Source organism: Talpa europaea, assembly GCF_964194135.1.
Source record: "Talpa europaea genome assembly, chromosome: 3".
Lineage (NCBI taxonomy): Eukaryota > Metazoa > Chordata > Mammalia > Eulipotyphla > Talpidae > Talpa > Talpa europaea.
The window spans coordinates 37,484,638-37,508,361 of record NC_140069.1 but is presented as its reverse complement, the minus strand read 5'-3'; the positions used below and the strand labels follow the sequence as shown (position 1 = coordinate 37,508,361).

General features: G+C 36.7%; 1 protein-coding gene across 1 annotated transcript in view; it reads left to right on the top strand.

Annotated features, from left to right (window-relative positions):
- Positions 1–10,016: 10,016 nt before the first annotated feature.
- The window catches only part of CNBD1 (cyclic nucleotide binding domain containing 1), a gene marked incomplete at both ends in the record, with an annotated part of 248,645 nt that continues 234,937 nt past the window's right edge, over positions 10,017–23,724 (top strand). Inside the window, one exon of the mRNA XM_084230543.1 lies at positions 10,017–10,104. Coding sequence (XP_084086669.1) covers positions 10,017–10,104 — 88 coding nt within the window. The remainder of the gene's footprint in view (positions 10,105–23,724) is intronic.

Here is a 23,724-nt window from a genome sequence, read left to right as displayed (position 1 = left end):
TGAGGGAAAAAACACTAAGCATAAGGAATAGCTTGACTGCAAAAAGAATATGTAATCTGGACTTCAGTCATCAGTCTTACTGATTTATAATGTGACCTTCAGAAAATTGAACCTAGATTGGATGAAGGAGTCCAATTCTGTCTGCTGCACCAGTGGAAAAGAGAATCATATGTCAAACAGAAGACACTAGGTGATTTCACCTGTAGAAGGAGAAAATGCTTCATGCCATTTCTAAGAGTTCTATGAATGTTGCCATGTCTGCATTTCCCTCCTCTGATCATATAACACCACAGGCTAGAAAGGAATGGACAGGGTTGGATAAGTAATCATGTGCTGTACACAGCTATGCTTCTAAATGCATCTGTAAACAGTTATGAATATAGTCAAATGAACCTTTGAGAACATCTAAGAGTTCTATGAATGTTGCCATGTCTTCATTTCCCTCCTCTGGTCATATAACACCACAGAGAAGAAGAGAAAAGGACATTATAATTATTATTATTTTTTCTTTTTAGAACAGGGAAGGCATGGTTCAATGTTCCTGGGTTTAAAGTAGATAAAGGACTTTTAAATTTAATAGAATTTTGAGAACCAGCAGAGCAAAATTTTGTGACTTCAAAGTAATGAATCTGGAGACAAGTCAAGAGAAAAAAATAGATTGTACACCTAAGGAATAAATGCCAGCCAGTATTCATAGCATAAAAGAACAGTCAGAATTGAACCAACAAGCTGACTGCTAGAGGTACATTTCAGTGACTGAAAGAGCTAGGAAATTTTCATCATCAACCAGATGATGAAATTTGCAAAATGGGAATAAACACCAGTTTGAGTTTCATAGAGTTTTTTGAGGATCAAATTAGGTAGGGAATAATGCATGGAAATCACTTAGCTTGGCAATTAGAATATAGTACGCAAGTGTGAATAGTCATTTGATTATTTCAATGCTAAGAATAGAAATTCGAATAGACGTCTTCTCTCATTGTGTTATTATTTATTTATTTATTTATTTATTTATTTATTTATTTATTTATTTATTTATTTGTGGGACCCTCGCAGGCGGCCAGGGATCGAACCAGCGCAGCAGAGGCTGCAGGCAGCCTCGTAGCCCAGCGATCAACGGCTGCGCCACCAGGGGAGGCCCTCATCATGTTATTGAGGTAAATCTTGACCAGATAAACTCAAAGTGCTCTTGTGTGTGGAAAACAAATGGGTTTGTGATTTTCAGAGTGAATTTTGAGCAAACATTAAACTATATTAGGGTACTTCATAATCTAGTAAAATGTGGCTTAACATGCTACCCTGATTAAAATTCTTGGTAATGTAAACATTTTGTACTTTTATGTTGTCTTCAATAAAAAGACTCCATCTGTTTTTAAGTGCCTATAAAGGGAAATAATTTTAAAGTCAATAAGAGAAGACATTTTTAAAGTTTTGTGATATATTGAAATCACTTCAACAATTTTATCTGAAAGCCGTCACAAGAATTGCTAATGCCATCAAGTCTGACAAGGATTTTTATCTCAGTAGTTTTCCAGACTACATACTTATTATAATGTTTAATTATTTCCTTGAACACTTGATTTCATTTAAGATGTTTTTCATTTACAGTCATCAACAGTTGATAACATCTTGATCATTTTAAACAGCCATTCTCCAGTATAAGTATGCTCTGCCTTTTTCTGATTAATCCTTATATTTATTATAAAAAAAGATGACATGAAATACTAAGTTGATACCATTGGCTAAGGCTATTAAAAGTCATTTAAGAAATATAGTAAGAGCCAAATAAGGGATAAGGAAAAAAACCTAAATATAATAAAGTAAAAATCAGTATCAACAGGCAACTATAAACCAGAGACATACTATGGGTTGGGGGGTTGGCGGGGAGAAGGGAGTAACATCAAAACAAGGGTGGTGGGAATTTTACAGGGACTATAACCAAGATTAAAATGCATACATTTACAAAATGAAAAATGATGTAAAAAATATATAAAATAAAAAAATAAAAAAAAGAAATATAGTATATTTGTATTTTAAAGAAAACATTTGTCTGATATTTATCTTTTGAGAAATACTCTCATTTAAAAAATTCAAATAGGCGGGGGGGTGGGGCGGAGCAACATGGCGGCCAGGAGACGCTGCGAGTAAGATCTCCCATTAAAAAAAGTTAATAGGGAGGAAAAGCAGCAGGTCCCAGTGAGAACTGGGACATAGAAGATAAACGGACAACTCCAGCAAACTACCCGAAGAAGAAGAAATTTGCCATAAAAGAGGACTAGAAGGGAGGAAAGCACAGAACCCTGCTCCCTTCCCCCACCCACAGAGGTGGCACTCTCCGACAGGCAGAGAGGAGGGAAACAACAAACTAAAACGACAACAAGAACAAACTACGCAGCAAGAGGGACTGTGAGTGGAAAGGAACTATTGCAGCCACCACACCCCGTGAACGGTAGCTGTGGAGAACCCTGCAGGATTCGCTGCGGCGGTGAGCGAACGGCTCCGGGCGCCATTAGAGAACAAAGACACTCTGGAGGAGACCTGCACACAGCCCCGGGCCGGCCCGTAAGCTTGTGTGGAAAAGCGGCGTGCTTGGCGCACTTGAAAAGCAAACGCGGACCGGGATCTCGGCTGCCCAGGTCCCCGCACCTGCGACCTAGGCTTGCGGGAAGACGCGCAGAGGCCCTCACTGAGGTGAAAGTCCCTCACTGAGTAAGCAGGAACCAGGCGCCCAGGCACGGGAGCGGTGCAAAAGGCGCCATTCCCTTGCCACTGAACTGGGCTACAGCCCGCGTCCTGGACCTGAGGGCTTTGAACTGAGACCCGGGGCATGAAGTTCGGGGCATGGGTTCTCCACGACGGTGGGGCACAAGGCAGTCACAGCACCCCAAAGCCGTTGAGGTTTGCCCTACCATTCCTGCTCTGTTCCCTGTCCCACAGGGTGGGGAGCGCGAAAAACAGCCCCCCAAGGACAATAGGAGAGATCTCTGGCACAACCTAGCGACCAGAAAAAAAGTCACTAACACCCCATAGAACAGGGAAATTTCTTAAGTCGGCTTGAAAAGGGCAGAAGGCTCCCGGAGGAGACAGTGGCCAGCTGGGAAGTTAGCCCACGCCAGGCCCCTTCTGACCAGCAGTCACAGCCCACAGAGGGAACAGGCACCCACGGCCGGGGCAGACCAGGCGCGCAGAAGAGTGTGCCTGAGACCGGATGCTCAGGGACTGTGTCCCGCGTTGCCATTTTAGAACAGGGACATTTCTTCAGTAAAGTCTTCCTGAAACCAGCAGAAAGCTCCCTCAGAAGCCAGAGATGGCTCCTGGAGGAGCCAGAGGGGAGCGGAGAAGTTCACCCAAGAGGCCGGCCAGTCCCAGCAACACAGTGTCCCAATGCATACGACAAATTAGAAAACAGACAGTAGGGAGTAGAAGAACCACACGCAACCTAGCAACTCCTCAGGAAAAAAGCACACCACAAAAAGAAAACCAGCCCCCAGATTGCAACGACAGTAACTTGGAAGAACTTCTGAGCCTTTCAGAAAGAGAATTTAAAATTGCCGTGATTAAAAAAAATGACAGAACTCATAAAGGAAAACAATGATCAGAAGAAAGAAATTGAGTCCCTAAAGAGGGAAGCAAAAGAAACGCAGGAGATCAAAGAATTAATGGAGGAACTAAAGAAATCTGGGAAAAGCAATGAAAGCAGAATAGATGAAATGGAAGAACGAATAAGTACTCTTGAAGACACAGAAATAAAAAGAACCAAAACAGAAAAGGAAAGAGAAGTACAAAGGAAAAAGAACGAAGAAAGATTTCGGGAACTATCTGACTCCATGAGGAAAGGAAATATGAGTTATAGGAATTCCAGAAGGAGAGGAGAGAGATGTAGGAACAGAGAAAATATTCCAGGAGATAATTGAAGAGAACTTCCCAAACGCGAAGAAGGAGCTGAAAATTGATATACAAGAAGCAAGAAGAACACCAAACTTCCACGACGAAAGGAAAAATACAGCAAGACACATAATAGTAAAGCTCCCAAGAATCCAGGACAAGGAAAAAATAATGAAGCTGACAAGAGGGAAGAAACAGATAACATTCAAAGGAAACCAATCAGGCTGACATCAGACTTCTCTGAAGAAACACTACGGGCAAGGAGAGAGTGGAGGGACGTAGTCAACAGCTTCCAAGAAAATAGATGCCAACCAAGAATACTCTATCCCGCAAAGCTCTCCTTCCTCTATGAAGAAAGAATAAGGACCTTCCCAGACAAAGAGAAACTCTGGAATTTCATTACGACAAAACCCCCACTCCAAAAAATACTACAAGGAGTCCTAAAGCCAGAACCTCAGAAGGACGAATAACAATGAAAGAAGGCCAAAAAAAAAAAGTTATTAAAAGAATAAATAAAATCAAAGGAAAGACAAACACAATGGCAAATAAATGCTAACATATCAGTATTAACTCTAAATGTAAATGGACTAAACTCTTCAATAAAAAGACACAGAGTTGCAGCCTGGATTAAGAAAGAAAACCCAACCTTTTGCTGTCTCCAGGAAACATATTTAGCTACAAAACATAAAAAAATAGGCTCAAAGTTAAAGGATGGAAAACAATCCTACAAGCAAATGGACCAAAAAAGAAAGCAGGAACAGCTATACTTATATCAGATAAAACAGACTTCAAACTCAAAAAAATAAAAAGAGACCCCAATGGTCACTACATCATGATCAAGGGGACAATACTTCAAGAAGAAATAACACTCATTAACATATACTCACCAAACGAAGGAGCACCAAAATATATCAGACAACTGTTGTCCTCTCTGAAAACAGACATCAGAGAAAACACATATGTAGTGGGAGACTTCAACACACCACTATCAACAATGGATAGATCAACAAGACAAAACATAAGTAAAGAAACTAAAGCTCTAAATAAGGACCTAGAGCAATTGGGCTTAACAGACATCTATAGAACACTAAACCCCAAAAAAACGGAGTACACATTTTTCTCAAGCGCACATGGATCATTCTCCAGGATCGATCACATACTGGGGTACAAGACAAACATCAACAGATACACCAAGATTGAAATCATGCCAACCATCTTTTCTGACCATGAAGGCATCAAGCTAGAAATAAACCATAAAAAGAAGGCAAGGAACTTTCCTACCTCATGGAGATTAAAAACCACACTACTGGAAGACCACTGGACTAATGAGGAGATGCAAGAAGAAATTAAAAAATTCTTTGAATTGAATGACAAGGACACCAATATCCTAAATATATGGGATGCAGGAAAAGCAGTAATAAGAGGAAAATATAGCAATAGAAGCTCACATCAAGAAACAAGAAAGAACTCAAAGAAACAACCTAATCTCAAAGCTCAAAGATCTAGAAAAAGAACAACAAAAAAACCCCAAAACCAGTAGAAGAAAAGAAATAATAAAAACCAAAGCAGAAATAAATGAAATTGAAACTAAAAAAACAATCCAAAAGATCAATGAAACCAAGAGCTGGTTCTTTGAAAAAAATCAATAAAATAGACAAACCCCTAGCCAGGCTCACAAAGGAAAAAAGGGAGAAAGCACAAATAAACAGGATCACAAATGAAAGAGGAGAAATCACAACGGACACAGCAGAAATCAAAAGAATAATCAGAAACTACTATGAACAGTTATATGGAAACAAGTTCAACAATCTAGAGGAGATGGACAAATTCCTCCAACTCTACAATCACCCAAAGCTAGATAAAGAAGAAATAGAACACCTAAACAGACCAATTACAAGCAGCGAAATTGAAATGGTAATCAAAAACCTCCCCAAAAACAAAAGCCCAGGACCTGATGGATTTACAAATGAATTCTACCAAACATTCAGAGACGAATTAGTGCCTATCCTTCACAAACTCTTCCAAAATATTGAGAAGGAAGGGACAATACCAAACATGTTCTATGAAGCCAACATTACACTAATACCAAAACCAAACAAGGACAACACAAAAAAGGAAAACTACAGGCCAATCTCCCTAATGAACACTGATGCAAAAATCCTCGAAAAATTTTAGCTATCAGAATCCAACAATGTGTCCATAAGATAATTTACCACGACCAAGTAGGACTCATTCCAGGGACACAAGGATGGTTCAACATCCGAAAATCTCTCAACGTTATCCAACACATCAACAAAAAGAAATATAAAAACCATATGATAATATTAATAGATGGTGAGAAAGCTTTCGACAAAGTGCAACACCCATTCATGATAAAAGCCCTTGAAATTCTTGGGATACAAGGAACAAACCTCAACATCATAAAGGCCATTTATGACAAGCCAACAGCCAGTATCATTCTCAATGGTGAGAAGCTGAACGCAATTCCATTAAGATCTGGAACAAGACAAGGATGTCCACTCTCACCACTGCTCTTCAATATAATACTGGAAGTCCAAGCCAGAGCAATAAGACAAGAGAAAGACATCCAAGGAATCCAAATAGGAAAAGAAGAAGTCAAACTATCACTATTTGCAGATATGATAATATACATAGAGAACCCCAAAAACTCCACAGAAAAACTAATTCAACTCATCAATCAGTTCAGTAAAGTGGCAGGATACAAAATCAACGCGCAAAAGTCAGTAGCCTTCCTATACACAAACAATAAATCTGAAGAAGAAATCAAAAAAACCATCCCTTTTATTATTGAAACAAAAAAAATCAAATATTTGGGAATAAATCTAACAAAAGAGGTAAAGGACCTATACAAAGAAAACTAAAACACTGTTAAAAGAAATAGAAGAAGACACAAAGAAATGGAAAGACATCCCCTGCTCATGGATTGGAAGAATAAACATTATTAAAATGGCCATCCTACCAAAAGCAATCTACAGATTCAATGCTATTCCAATCAAAATTTCAATGTCATTCTTCAAAGAAATAGAACAATTATTGATGAAATTCATATGGAATCACAAAAAACCCCAAATAGCCAAAGCTCTCCTGAGAAAAAGAGAAGGGAATGGAGGCATCACACTCCCAGACTTCAAACTATACTACAAAGCCATAATCATCAAAACTGCATGGTATTGGAACAAGAACAGACACACAGACCAATGGAATCGAATAGAAAATCCAGAAATAAACCCACAGATTTATGGTCAACTAATCTTTGACAAAGGAGCAAAGGCTATGCATTGGAGCAAAGAAAGTCTGTTCAATAAATGGTGCTGGGAAAACTGGGTCGCTACATGCAAAAGAATGAAGCTTGATCACTACCTCACACCATACACAAAAATCAACTCAAAATGGATTAAAGAACTAGACATAAGACCTGAAACCATAAAATATATAGAAGGAAACATAGGCAAAACACTACGTGATTTGCACATCAAAGACATCTTTACAGACACATCACCCAAAGCAGTGATAGTGAAGGCAAAGATAAACAGCTGGGACTACATCAAATTAAAGAGCTTCTGTGCAGCAAAAGAGACAATAACAAATACAAAGAGCAACCCCACCAACTGGGAGAACATTTTTGCACACAACACTAATGATAAAGGACTGATCACAAAAATCTGCAAAGAGCTGATGAGACTCAACAACAACAAAGAAAATAATCCAGTCAAAAAATGGGCAGAAGAGCTAAAAAGAAACTTCTCTGAAGAGGAAATGCAAACGGCCAACAGGCATATGAAAAAATGTTCAACATCACTTGTCATCAGGGAAATGCAAATCAAAACTCCCATGAGATACCATCTTACACCAGTGAGAATGGCACATATTAAAAAAACTAGCAACAACAAGTGTTGGCGAGGGTGTGGAGAAAAAGGAACTCTTCTGCACTGTTGGTGGGAGTGCAAACTGGTCCAACCACTATGGAGAGCTGTGTGGAGATTTATGGACCTACTAAACATAGAGCTTCCATATGATCCAGCAATTCCACTCCTAGGTATTTACCCAAAGGACACAGAAACATCAATTCCAAAGAACACCTGCACCCCTATGTTTATAGCAGCACTGTTTACAATAGCTAAGCTTTGGAAACAGCCCAAATGCCCAAAAATAGATGACTGGATTAAGAAGATGTGGTACATATATACCATGGACTATTACTCAGCATTCCAAAAAGATAAACACATGCAATTTGCAGCAACATGGATGGCGCTGGAAGGGATCATGCTCAGCGAAATAAGCCAAAAAGAAAAAGAAAAATACCGGATGGTCTCACTCATAGCAGGGATCTAGAAAACTGAAATAAGGGACCAGAAAAATGAATAACTATAAGAAAGTGAAAATCAAAATCAACAAAAAACTATGAACCAGAGACACTTTTTGGGGGGTGGGGGGCAGGAGGGGAGGGATTGGGGTCAGAATGGGGGGATTGCAATTGTATGGGGAATATAAAAATAAAATTTATTATTTAAAAAAATAAAAAAAAAATCAAATACCATCTAGATTCACCTTCATAGTGATTTCTATATTCAAATGACATTCTTATTTATAAATGAGATTCTAGATTTATAAGTACTTTCTGAAGAACACAGAGAAAACTAGTTGTTGTAGTTCATAGAGAAAATACAGCTTAATAATTTTGAAGAAGGAGTGGATGTCCAGTGTTTTTTCATTTCTTAATCTACTTATTATTTCATGAACTAATAATTTCATTTCAAGTTTAGTATTTTTGTTCTTTTTGCTATAGGTTAAAAGTAAGACACTCCTCGTCAGGAAAATACAAATCCAATCCACAATGAGATATCGCCTCACATTTATAACACTGGGACATATAAAAATTGTATATATACCACATCTTTTTGATCCATTTCTGTTTCTGGGCACTTAGATTGTTTTCTTAATTGCACTACAGTAAACACAGAAGTGCAAATTTCCTTTTGAATTAGTGTTTTTGCAGTTTTTGGGTAGATGTCTAGGAGTGGAATTGCTGGATCAAATGGCAGATCCATTTTTAATGTTTTGAAACACTTCTATATTGTTTTTTATGAGGGCTGGGCCAGTCTGCATTCTCACAGGTGTGAGATAGTATCTCATTGTGTACTTTATTTGCATTTTCCCCATAATAAGTGGTGATGAACAGTTTTTCGAGCACATGAAATATTATTGCTTATGTCCACATGTGGTGGAAAATTGAAATAAATCAAATGCAAGATTTTTCTTATAAGTAGTCCATTATTTATACATTATAAATAGATATTTAAATGTGTACTCCAGCATATGATGGTCAATTGGAGCTGCAAAATAGATTTATTTCTTTAATAATATATTGATAAGTGGATTTTAAATTGATTATTAATAAATCTCACAATAGAACTTACCATTTTGGACTACATAAAAATTACCTCAGAAAAATTTAGAATAAATGAGAAAAAGTTTGAGTCAGGATCTCATGACAATATTTTTACATTAAATGCTCATTTTCTCTTAGTAAATTTGACATATAATGCAATAAGCAGTACAAATTATCATTAAGTTTCATTTTTATACATTTACACATATATTGCATCTTATAAGCTAATAGGGTTAGCTTATATAGACACTATAAACATTTTGGTTAATTTGGATATTTTTGACTCCTAGTAAAATAATATTTACTTTACTTTGCAATTTATTATAGTCATGTGTATAGGACAGATTAGTCAATGATAAATAATACATTATTTACCTAAGTGAGTTTTGGTAATTATATTTTGAAACATAAATGTTTGAATTGTTTATGTTGAATTGTTTTAACTCTGTGGAGGACAACCAATGAAATGAATTCTTTCATCTGACCTAGACTCATGTACTATTTTTTTTTAGATTTCACTTGATTAGGATATATTACTTACTGGTCTAGATTTCACTCTTGGAAATGCTGTATATACATAGAAGAATTGTGAACAATAAGATTCTGTATTATTCAACCTATCAGAGAGTACCTTGAGAGTTCTGCTTTATGATGTCTTAAGGCAGAGAGAACATATGCCTCTGAAGTAGCCTCTGTTCTTTTGAAACTTTGGGCCATCAAGATGCCTATATCTTCTCTTCCAGCAGCCATATTGTCTCATATGATAAGTGTAAACAATGTACCTCCCCCTTCACTTCGCAGTATACCAAGTGAGTAGAGAATATGTTGAGGGTTTGTCAATGTTTTCAATGATACTTAGCCAGATATGGTGAGGCATGAAGGTGTTTGATGGTTGGCAGGGACACTGGGAATCTTACTGACATTGTATTGAATTGAGTCAACAGAGATGTACAAATTCTGCTTTGAAACCATTTTGATTCTACAGGTCTCAAATATTTTGTTTTGTAAAATTAGGATCTTTATGAGCTCTCAGAAGGTCCAATAACGAACACTTTTAAAGAGGATAGATAGCAAAGGTTTAGTGAGATCTCCTGGTTTACCAGTTGTCAGGGCCCTTGATTCTGACAGGTCTTAAAATTTTCAAAGGAAAAAAAAAAATCATAACAAACAAGACAGAGCTCTGACTCTGAAATTTATTCCTATTGCCTTTTATTTTTATTTTTTAGTCTTTGATTTATATTTTTATAAGAATTATAGGGCTAAATATTTTGAGGTTCACACAACTGAAAGTATTTTCTTAATTTATACAATCAATCTAATCCCAGAACATTTTCTTTAAACTTCTTGTTGTAGCCATCAAATTCATAGTCTTATTATTTTACCACCACCAACTGACAAATAATGTATAGTAAAGGGAAATATAAATGTAGTATTTGAAATTTTAATAAATCTTTTAAATAAGAAAGATATTAATTGTGAATGTGAGGAAGGGTAAAGCACCCATCTGTGTAGATTTATAAAATTGACTTATAAAAGCTAATCTTTAATCTTACTATGAGTTAACTTCTCCTAATACATGTTTTTAAATCAGTAATCATGCTCTCCGAGGAAAATAATGCCACAAATATTAGTTGATATCCTTTCATGGGATATATATATATATATATATTTTTTAAGATTTCTTTATTTATTTATACAAGCACTGGGTACAGTCAGAAGCGCGGGAGGGTGAGAGAACCCAACAGAGCCAGAGCGGGGAGCAGAGCAGGCAGAAGGACCGAAGCACACTGCTGAGGGGAGCAGCGGGTGGCAGGAAAGGTCTGCGCGCCATGTGGGACCCTCCTCTGGTGGCCGGCGAGCAGCGGGGATGGAACCGGCGCCGTGCCGCGGGCAGCCTCGCAACCCAGCGCTCAACCACTGCGCCACCGGGTAGGCCCTCATGGGATATATTTTTGTCTTAAACAGACAGTCCTTCATTTAAACCAAATCAATTCCTACATATGTTACTTTTATATGCTTTTATTATTATTGGGAAAATTTTTTGTAGGCCAGAAAAGTTTTGTATTCCTATGCATGTTAAATGTAATTTTGCCAAAAACCACATCGTCTACTGTACAGGTTTTATAAGTACAAAAAAAGCAAACCCAAAAAGTCACTGAGAGATGATATTATTTTAGAAACCTAGGGAGCTCAATAACCGGGAGCTAAAAGATCAAATTAACTTATAATCAATGGGATACAATATGTACTACTCTTCCTAGTGTCTCCCAAGGACACTTAACTTCTATTAAGTGATTAAAAGATGACAAATCAGCAGCAGTTTAGATCTCAGCTGAATGGAGCATAATGGAAAGCAATGAAGCTCCCAATTTTCCCTTTAGAGGTTCCTACTCAGCGTTCTATGTCTGACTTCTCTTTGGAGATATGTGCTGTTTGTGCACTAACTGTGTCTTTGTGGTAGCTCCAGTAAAGTAGACAGTTTCTCTTAGCAAACTATGATGTTCACTACTAAAGCAATGATCTCATGAAAGGTTATGTGAGGATGCTTTCTATCTGTAATCACACTGAACTGAATTATAAGGATATATGAATGGGAATGATTCAAAATGCAGTGGACATAAATAGGAGAAGTTGGTTAAAACCTAAAATATTTGACTGTTATATCAGTATATATCCTTGTTTACTTTGGATGAGATTAGGTTGCCAATAGTGAGTCATATATATCTTCTCTACATATTTAATATGTGAATAATATTTCTTGAGGACTTTATATAGGCACTGTATAGCATTTTGTACACTATGTGGTCTTATCACTTATTTCTCATAAGAAACTCCTGAGGTATATAGTAGATAGAATGGTTTCTTCAATGAGATCCATGTCCTAACCCCCAAGCTGTGAATATGCTGTGCTGCATGGTAAGGGGATTAAGGTTGCAGAAGAATTTAAGCCTGCTGATCAACTTACCTTGAATGGGAGAGAATCCTGTATTATTTGGTGGGCCCAGTGTAATGACAAGGTCATTGTAAGAGGAGGGAGAAGCATTTGAGTGATGTAGGGCAAGAAAGACTCTACTAGCCATATCTGGTTTTGATGGTAAGAGAACACAAAACAAGGAATTCTGGTGGCCCCTACCAGCTGGAAAAAGCAAAGAAATGGAAAGCAATCCTGCTGACAACTTGATTTCAGCCCAGTGAGACACATTTTAGACTTTTGACTTTCAGACCTGTAAGATAATAAATCTGTTATGTTAAGCCACAAATTTGGTGGTAATTTGTTATAGCAGCTATCAGAAACTAATGCATGGTCTATTATTTAACATCAAGGATAATGAGGTTTAGATTTCATACTAAGGTTCACACAGTTGTCAAGTAGTAAGACTCTTCATAGTATCATCAATGTAATGAATTATATTCATAAAAGCAAGGACAAAGTCAATAGCAATTTAATTTCTTTCTTACCCACCATCCTGAAACTTCCTGCACATTTTACCAGTAACATGGTAAAATGATTTTTACCTGTAAGCTAGACACACTTTTGAGGGAGGGGACATATTACACATTTTCAAATACTCCTCCAGTGTGCTGTCTTGTTAACTCTGAAATTCGGACACACAGACATTCTGAATAGTTAAACTTCTTGAGTCACTTACTATTTTTTCATTGAAACTTTCAAGTCTTCTCCTATGGTATCTTTGACTTGTGTCTCAGCTTGGTAACTCTACTAAAAAGTTAAATGTTCTTAAAGCAAAGTCATGACATTTTTATTGTAGTTGAGAAGAATTGTTTTAAAAACCTTACACTTAGCAAAACCTACCATAGTTTAACCACCTTGGTGAAACAGGATCTGGTCCAGGTACTCACATGACTTGTTATTAGAAGCTGATTTCCTGAAAAGGCAGGAAAAAGAAAAATGTCTTAAATTTTTAGAAGAAGATAGAAATCTATCCTTCAGTGCTTAGCTAGAGGAAATTCCTTTTACTCCACCTGAAACTCATATTCATTTTGATTAGGAGTATACATTATTTAGCTACTTTTGGGGGGTGTTAATATGCTATTCTATTTTCTTCCTACTTATTGAGCTTATCCTTATGAGAGAGGACAAGTTAAAAATGTATTTTGTATTTTGACTACTGGTTTATCTGGGAGAAATGATTTCTTACAAAAGGATTTAAGTTGCACAAGGCATCTGTAGATGCATTACACTTGTTTGAACATGCAAAGATATCTTGGGAAAAAAGTACTCTAGAGAAGACCAGAGACAGTTCAAGGAGTTAAGAAACAAGAGAGTACTCCTAAATGAATGTTTTTCTTTGCTCTTTTTTTTTTTTTCATTTTATGGCATATACTTACAGAACCTTGAAAAAACTGTGTCATCCTTAACACTTCAAGGTTATTTTCTGTAATTTGAGAGTTTTTCAGTTCTTTAGAAGCTAAAGAAGTTTCAAGAGATACATTTTTCTGGAAAAGTGAAAATTGCTCCATTTTAAACCATTCAAATCCCAGGAGTGCAAATAAGAAATGGGAGGTGTTTCAGTGGAGAAGAAAGACAGAGAAGCAGACTCTGTCAGGTATAAAGAAAACAAGGTTACAAAAAGAGCTAAAGGAAATGAGTGGAAATTCTAAGAAATAATAAAGATGGAACAAGTGTTTGTGTATGTTTCTGTTTTTATAATCAGTAATAGTCCCTATGGAAAAGACCATAAGATAATTTAGGAAAAGAAAAAGTAGAAAATTTGTTTTTCAACTTTTGCATTATAAAAGTGACATTTTTCTTCTTAAATCCCAAAGGAGAAAAGACAGGTTTTTTTTTTTTTTTGAAAAACAGACAAAAGAAACATATAGTCTTCTTTTTTCTTACCACTCCCATAATGACCTCAGTGAATTTTTGTGCAAAAATCTTGAGCAGTCTTTAGAAATAATTAAGTCTGGTACCTTGAGCTTGGTCATGACTGGGGGTTCAGGCAAGAAACCTTGAAAGTAAATTGTAATGCATTGCCAGTCAGATCTTTCCAGTATAAATCATACTAGGCCTTGACGCTCCCCCCTCCCCCAAAACTGCCCTTTACCCCAAGTCTCAAGTTGCTGCTCTGTTCTGGGCAGTTTATCTCAGAAATACCTCCTGCATCCGTCCTCTATTATCAGTTCTTCAGCAATTTCCAGAGTAGTCCATCACCTTTAACTAAACTGAACTTTTGTCATTTTTCTGACATATATTGTAGACAAAATGACTTTTCTGAAATGTAATTCAAGTAGGAATTTGGTGCTGTTAACTCGCTCTTAAAATCTGTCTGGGTCCTACTCCCTTCCAAAATGTAGATTGCAATCCATTTTCCTCAACCTGACATTTACATTTTTCATGATTTGCCTAAAATCTGTTTCTCATGTGCTAGACTTTATACTTCCATTGATATAATTCTCCACTACAGCTAAAATATTTTTTTTTCAAAGAAAGATTTATTTATTTTTATACAAGAACCGGGGTTCAGGCCAGAGATGCAGGGGGTGAGAAGATTCACCAAAGACAGAGCAGGGAGCAGAACAGGCAGACGGACCGAAGTACATTGCTGAGGGGAGCAGCAGGTGAGACACGAGAGGTCTGTCCCACCATGTGGGTTTCTCCCTGGCCAGCTGGGAATCAAACTTGTGCTGCAGTGGCTAAAGATTGCCTCATAGGTTGAGTTTTAACCCTTGCACCACCAGGGAGTCCCATAGCTAAAATGTTTTAATTGATGTTTTTTAACTCATCTGCAACGCTGATCATGGGGACAGAAGAACTTCCTGTGTTTAATTCAGCATGCAGATGGCCACATTTGACACATGTGCTCAGGATAGAGCATAGCATCATAATATTCTAGGTCAGGGGCAGGTGTTCCCCTTGTGTTGGAGCAGTTTTCACAGCTACTTAGGCAGCAGCCTACAAGCTCAGGTTTATGGTAATGAAAGCTGCCACACAGGCAAGTGCTGAATCACCTTGGTTTAAAATAAAAATCTGATACCCTGCAATAACCAATATCTCTTATAAAAATGTCAGAGGCACTGTTTTCAATTATCCCGCAAGGAATCTATTAGTTACAAGAGTCTCTATACTCAGGGTACCCCATTTCAATGGCTCTCCATCAGGTATTTGTACATCATCTGTATTTTGCCCTAGTGCAGATGCAACTTACTGATCAGGGACCAATGTAACCTAGCAATTATGTTGACATTCTGTCCTTATTTGGTCTCTAAGGAAAGAGCTGAGAGTTCTCAGGGGAAAGTTACTCCCTGAGTTGCACTATCATAATCCTTGCTATGCTTTTTTTTGCAGTATCTCATGTTTCCTCTTGAGGTTTCCCTCTCCCGTGCTCTACTAGTTCTTATGACTCCAGTTTGTCGAAGTTCTGCTCAACCTCTTTAATCTTCACAAAGACATTCCTGACCTCCTTGGTATGACGTGATGTCTCTTATATCTCTGAACTTTCTTAGCATTTTTCTATATCCCTGTGCTATTTTTATCACCTTTAACCTCACATTGGATATCTTATATACCTGGGCTTTAGGGTTATGATTCTTAATAGATCAATATCTTGAGATAAGTGGTCATCCTTTATATATCTATATCCCTGATGCCTAGCATGCGGATGATTGGTAACTGAAAAGAAGAATGAACATATATCACATTATTTATGGAAATTTTGGTGACTAGATCTCTTTTAAAAACTAGTTTGTAAATAGAATATGCATTACACAAAGAGAATATTAAAAAGTCGAGTCTTCCCTGCACCCCTATGTTTATAGCAGCACTATTTACAATAGCTAAGCTTTGGAAACAACCCAAATGCCCAAAAATAGATGACTGAATCAAGAAGATGTGGTACATATACACAATGGAATATTACTCAGCTTTCAAAAAAGATAAAGACATGCAATTTGCAGCAACATGGATGGAGCTGGAAGGGATCATGCTCAGCGAAATAAACCAGAAAGAAAAAGAAAAATACCGGATGGTCTCACTCATAGCAGGAATCTAGAAAATCTAAATAAGGGGCCAGGAAAAAGAATAACTATAAGAAAGAAAAAATCAAAATCAACAAACAACTATGAACCAGAGACACACTATGGGGGTGGGGCGGGGAAAGGAGGAATTGGGGTCAAAATAAGGGGGTCGCAATTATATGGGGAATATAAAAATAAAATTAAAAAAAAAGTTGAGTCTTCCTCTTGACCCACACTCTCATTTTATTCTCAGAAGTAACCATCATGAAAAAGTATATTTTTCCTTGAAATTTTCTATTTCTATGTATGTTTTTGTGTATGAGTGTATTTCTATATTTTTATTATTGTATGTCATTATTATTATTATCCTATTTCAAACCTGTATTTTTCACTTCTCAATGCTGTATATTATAAAAACTTTTTAATATCAGCTCATGCAGAGGTATCTTATTCATTTTAGTGGTTATATTTTATTGCTTGAAATACACCACAATCCTGTTAATGATGTGCCATTTTTTATGCTATTGTGTTGCATTTCAACCCATCCTTCTGCATTCTGCTTTATGATGCTGGGGCTGAGACTCTGCCAGCCAGTTTCTTCCAGGAAGCCATCTCGTTTCCTATTTATGATCTCATTAGTGTATTAGAGGGAGATTGGATGGCAAGAGAAAGTTAAGGAAGTGTTTCTGTTACTGGTTTGCTTTTCCTTCTTGTGAGTATCTCTGTAGCAGTTTGTCTTTTCATCTGTTTATTTTAACATCACCAGTTTATTTCATTTGCGGTTTTCCCAATATTTAATTAATTAATTTGTTTTTTTTAAAGATTTATTTATTTATGCATACAAGAACTGAGGTGTAGGCCAGAGATGCAGGGGGTGAGTGGGTTCATCAGAGACAGAGTGGGGAGCAGAACAGGCAGAAGCACTGAAATACACTGCTGAGGGGAAAAGCGGGTGAGACAGGAGAGGTCTGCTGCGCCATGTGGGTCACCTCCCTGGCTGGGGATCGAACTCATGATGCAGTGACTGGGAGAGCTTCATAGTGCTGCATCTTAATCCCTTGCGCCACCAGGGAGGCCCCAATTTCCCAATATTAATAGAAATAGCAAACCCTCCAAAACCCAAAGCTGGTGCCCTGTCCTCAGAGGTCTGTAGTCTTAAATTGGAAAGGACATTGCTCTAGGCTTCCTAAATTGAGTGATTTAACATCTTCCCTGGTTTCATTAGCAAAAATAGTCATATATCTGTATTTTGTATGTTATTTAGTGTTCCTTTTTGCCCCTTCAGTTTCTCTAATACCTGACTAACACTACTTTGTATCAATTTTCTACATGAAAATACTAAAATACATTTAATAAATGTAAATACATTAAAATAGACTAGTGTGCTTTCTTGACCTGATCCTGTCTAGTTTAGTGGGAATTGCTTTTAGTCAGTTTTGCTGTTAAAATCAAATAAACATACTTTACAACTTTTTTGAGTCAGTAATCAAATGTTTTCATAGAATTGGAAGGCCATAGAATGGTGCATTTCAAATTTTGATAATATTGTCAAATTGTCTTCCAAAGAAGTTGTACTAATTTCTAGTCCAATTATCATATATGCAAGTTTCTATTTCATGACATTTACACCAATATATTATGAAACAAACAAAATTTTTGCCAATGAATTAGTTGAAGAGTTTTTGTTGCGTTAAGTTTGCATTTCTTTCAGAGTAAGCTTTAGAATCTTTTCATGTTTGTGATCATTTGTATTTATGTGAAAGGCATTTTATGTCCCTTGATCATTCATTGGTTTGTTTTCCTTTAATTTCAGGTAACTGTTTTGTGTATAAAAGAAATTAGCCCAGTGGCATGTACTTCACAAATATTTTTCTCAGTTTGCATTTTGTCTTTTGTCTTTATGATTTTTGTGTCATACAAAGGTTTTAGAATGTTTGTATAGTTTTTTATCTTCTCTTATGGATTCTTGCTTAAAAAGTCATTCTCCATTACAAGATTTAAAAATAATTTTCTATTTTTTTAGTACTTATACAGTATTTTTAATTATTATTTTTTAAATATCAAGCTTATTAACTATTTGATGCATCTTGGATTTATTATAATTTAGAATAGTGTAAGGCAAGGCTATACCTTAATTATTTTTCTAAATGATCAACTGTTTTAATACCACTTATTGAGTAATTTATCTTTTTCCTATTAATTTGTGTTTATTACATGCCTCATTATCTTGTACATTCTGGCTTCATTTCTGGAATCTATTATTTTTTTCATGTATTTTTTTTTTTTGGAATTGATTATACATTGAAATGATAATGTTTGGGAATATATTTATCAATCTAGCTATTTTTATTTAATATTTTTAATTGAGGTAATATTGGGATACCCCCTCAGGTATGGCCACCATAGTGCATCCACCCACATCACCCATGATCTACCACTATAGTCCAATGTGCTCCCTTCCCTTGTTTTTTTTTTTAAAGATTTATTTATTTATACAAGATCTGGGGTACAGGCCAGAGGCACAGGAGGGTGAGAGGATTCACCAGAGACAGAGCAGGGAGCAGAACAGGCAGATGAACTGAAAACACTGCTGAGCGGAGCAGCAGGCAAGTCAGAGATGGTCTACTGTGCCATGTGTGTATCTCCCTGGCCAGCCGGGAATAGAACCCGTGCTGCAGAGGCTGTGGACAGCTTCACAGCGCTCAGCTCAACCTGCTGCGCCACCAGGGAGGCCCTCCCTTCCCTCATTATTCTTAGCATTTCCCCACTTACTTTCCCCTCAGGTTGCTTAAGTTCTACAGTCAGTTTTCAAGGGCTGGGTTTTAGGTTTGTCTTTATCTGACCTTAGTTGGATTTCTCTATAATCCACATATTAATTACACCATCTGGTATTTTTCTTTCTTCTGATTTATTTCATTTGGCATTGTCTATTTACAAATTAGTGTTGAACTGTTATAATTTTTGAAGCATTATATTTCTGATAAGATTTACCATTGGTGATCACTCTTTTAAAATTGAAATAACATTGGTTTATATACTAATTATAGGCTTTTAGGTATTATTACCATTGGAACTTAACATATATGTATGGTACGTTATGATTGCACCACCAATCAGTTGACCCCATTTACCTGGGTTACAGGCCTCTCACCCTTCTTCACCTCTGGTGACCACTCTGTTGTCAGAATCTAAGGATTTGTTTTTTATTTTGTTTCGTTTGCTTTATTGCCTTATCTTTCACATATTAGTGAAAACACATTTGTCTTTCTCAGTCTGACCATTTTCTGCAAGTGTCTTTTTATGCCAACGAGTAATATTCACTCCTGAGCATTTGATCTTTTTTCCTTGCTATTATGAATTTTATATATATATATATAAGATTTATTTTTTATTTATACAAGTGCTGGGGTACAGGCCAGATGCACGGGAGGGTGAGAGGACTCACCAGAGACAGAGCAGGAAACAGAACAGGCAGACTGACAGAAGTACACTGCTGACGAGAGCATCGGGCTAGTCAGGAGAGGTCTGCTGTGCCATGTGGGTTGCTTCCTGCCTGGCCAGGGATTGAACTGGTGCTGCAGAGGCTGCAGAGTGCTCCATAGTGCTGTGCTTAACCCCTTGCGCCACCAGGGAGGCCCCTATGAATTAATTTTTTTTCTCATGTATTTCCTAAGTCTAAAAATCATCATATGAAAAACCTATTAAATTTTTAAGAGTAATTTTTTTTAACGATTATTTTATTTATTTATGCAAGCACTGGGGTACAGTCAGAAGCGTGGGAGGGTGAGAGAATTCACCAGAGCCAGAGCAGAGAGCAGAACAGGCAGACAGATGAAGTACACTTCTGAGGGGAGCAGCGGGCGGCAGGAGAGGTCTGCGCGCCATGTGGGACCCTCTCCTGGGGGCCGGGGATTGAACCGACACTGAGGATGCTGCGGGCAGCTTCGCAACCCAGTGCTCAACCGCTGTGCCACCAGGGAGGCCCAAAATTTTTAAAAATAAATTTAAAATTTTCAAACAATCACATTCTTACAGAAATGTTGAAATTTCAGTGTAAAGGAACTTATTTTTTCAGAGCCATTCAGCACTCCCTCATCTAAATATTTTAGAACATATTTCTTAAGGACAAAAATATTCTCTTATATAATCATAAAAGAGCCATAGAAATCGCAGGTAAATTACTATAATTTAATCCTTAGACCCTATTTGAATTTAGTCAGTTGTCTTATGTTTTAAATGCCCTCCTTTCTCTCAAAATTGTCCTCCTATGAAGAACAAATGACATAATCAACCAATATATGATATATTATCATTTGAAATTATATTTACTTTGTAATTGAACATTTACTTTTATAATTAACTGCTTTAGCGAATACTCTATTGCGTTTCCAGTCTATGCACTTTTCTACCTTTGTAGTTATATTAGCAAATAATTTTTCTTTTTAAATAATTTTTATAGCTTGTATATTTCTTTTATCAAACTGTGTTGCACTGAACTTGGAGAAATTTAGCACTAGTGGATATCTTTATCTTATATAATAGCATTTTTTTTTTAAGATTTATTTTATCCGTGAAGCAGGGTACAGGCCAGATGCACGGGAGGGTGAGAGGATTCACCAGAGACAGAGTGGGGAACAGTACAGGTAGACTGTCTGAAATATACTGCTGAGGGGAGCAGTTGGCAAGACAGGAGAGGTCTGTGGCGCCATGTGGGATTCTCCCTAGTGGGCTGGGATCGAACCCTCACTGCAGTGGCTGCGGACAGCTTCACAGTGCGGCGCTCAACTGCCTGAGCCACCAGGGAGGCCCCATAATTGCATTTCTGAACATATGTCATTGCTTTTAATATTTCAACATTAAACATAATGCTATCATTTGGTTTGATATATTCATCAGTTTAAGAAAATAAACTTTTTTCTACTTAATTTAAAAACAAGATTGAATTTTACTGAATGGTTTTTCCATATCTATGGAGATAAATTTTAAAATTTTGACTTATTGTGGTTATTTATATGGCTATATTTCATAATTGAAATTTATTTAAATTACTTGGGGAAATCTTACTTTAGCCAAGTAAGTATGTGATATTAGTCTGTTGATATATTTCTAGGCACTATATACATATAATGTTAATTTTTTTATTTATAACTGAAATCTGTCACTGGTTTTCTTTTTCATGCTCTCATCACATTTGGTTATTACTGTTTTGCAAAAATCTCAATTTTGCCTTCTGCTTTGCCAGGACTTTGCTGTGGGGAAGGCTATGGCCAAACTGAGTTTTTATAGTTGTAATATTTCTCTTTTGACTAGGTGCTAAAATAATTTATCATTGAGACACAGTAACATTTAGTTACTTACTTAGTAACATTTAAAACATTTGCTCTCTTTGTAGATCATGTATCATGCTTATGTTTCTGAGTTATGTCTTAATTTTAATTCTTCAGATTCAGGACTTTGTATGAAAAAAGTGTTCTTGGCTTAAATGTTTGAACTATTTTTTTCTGTTCCATTGTATTTCTGTTTGTTTTTTTTTAATCCAGGAACAACTTTCACAAATAATATCTATCTTCATTGTCAACTTTTTTTCTATATGGTGTTATTCTTTATGTCGTAGTTATATATTCTTAACTCTTTAGTTTTTTTATGTTTCATATTGCTTTATTTTTAATTTTATTGAGCCAACCTTGGTTTACAGCCCTATATATATTCAGTTTATAGGGTCATACCTCTTCAGATGTATGTTACCACACCATACCCACCACTATGGCACCCACAGTCTGTGGGACCCCCTTCTCCCTTTGCTCCTACCTTTCCCCCTTCCCTTCAGGTTGTCTCCATTTTACTGTCAGATTTCTAGGGTTTGTTTTTGGTTTGCTTTGTCTGACCCTATGTTTTGTTTCTCTGTATTCCTGATACTCAGTTCAGTCCATATATTGTCCAGATGGTCTCAATAACATAGCTTCTCTCAAGGTGGGGCCCTTGGTAGTTCCCTGTAGGGGAACACTGGGCAGATCATATATTCCAAGGACATAGGAGGAGCCTCTCCTGGCCAGGACAACTAGTGGTCACACCTTTGTTGACCTCCTCCAATATTATTGGGAAGACAGTGTCTCCTCCTAAGGTTGTTTAGCACCCCTTATGTAAAAAGCCTTGTGTATTACTAGCTCTTTGTGGTATGTATAATGTGTGAATATTTCCCCTCATTCACTGGAATGTCTTTTTGCTTTAATAATAGTTTCTTTTGGGGCCTCTCTGGTGGTGCAATGGGTTGAGCACCGCACTATGAAGCAATCCAAAGCTGCTGCAATATGAGTTTGATCCCTGGCCTGCCAGGGAGCAACCCACATGGCACAGCAGACCTCTCCTGTCTCTCCTGCTGCTCCCCTCAGCAGTGTATTTCAGTCATTCTGCCTGTTCTGTTCCCTGCTCTGTCTCTGGTGAATCCTCTCACTCCCCACATCTCTGGCCTGTGCCCCAGCTTTTGTATGCATAAATAAATCTTAAAAAAAAAAAGTTTCTTTTGCTGTGCAGAAGCTTTTTAGTTTCATAATTTTGTGTATTTTTGCTTTTGTTTCCCTTGCCACTGGAGTTGATGTTCCAAAGACACCATTGAAGCCAGTAGTATCATGGGTGTTTTGCTTATGTTTTCTTCTGTGTATTTTATGATTTCAGGTAGTTGGTGTGGTGTGGTAACACACATAGGAAGAGGGATGAACCTGCATTTCTGAATCATATGTAGTGTTGTAAACTAATGTTACTTCAATAAACAAAAAAGGAAAAAAAAAGGAAAATTGGGACTAAAATGTTCCATTAAAAAAAAAAAAGCCTTTTGATAACTACCTGTCAGAACTGATGACCAAGAAGGAAAATTTTTTTTGGTGAAATGTAAAATGTTCTTCTAATGCAGCATTGTAGATTGCATTGGGCCTAGTAACATCTTACCCTCAGTAACTGCTATAACTTTTCTCTGGAAAGATATTTTTAGATAAAAAGCAAAAATAGTATTTCAGTTTTTTTCTTCTGTTCTTGCATTCTTGTTCTTATGTACTCTCGTCTCTGTTCTGTGATTTTTATTTATTATTTTTTTATCAGCTGCTTTAATTGAAGGAGAAGATATTTTTTAGGGCCTTTTTTTTTTTTTTGTCAGAATTTCTCTTCCAAATATCTATGGTACCATCTTCTTCACCTGTCAACAAAGTCTCCAGGACTGTATCTTAAAATGTGTCAGGAAAATGAAATACAGAAATACTTCTTAGAAACTCCTTCTTACCCATATTTCTAAAAATCCACTATAGTTAACATTTTATACATTATTCTGTATCAGAAATATTAGTATCTTATAGCAAGAGCTGTAATATGGCTCCTTTCAATTATTCCATATAATAAAAAATGCAATTTAGTAACATTTTTGTGTCTTAATGTTAACTGAGTAATATAGGTAACAAAATGCCTTT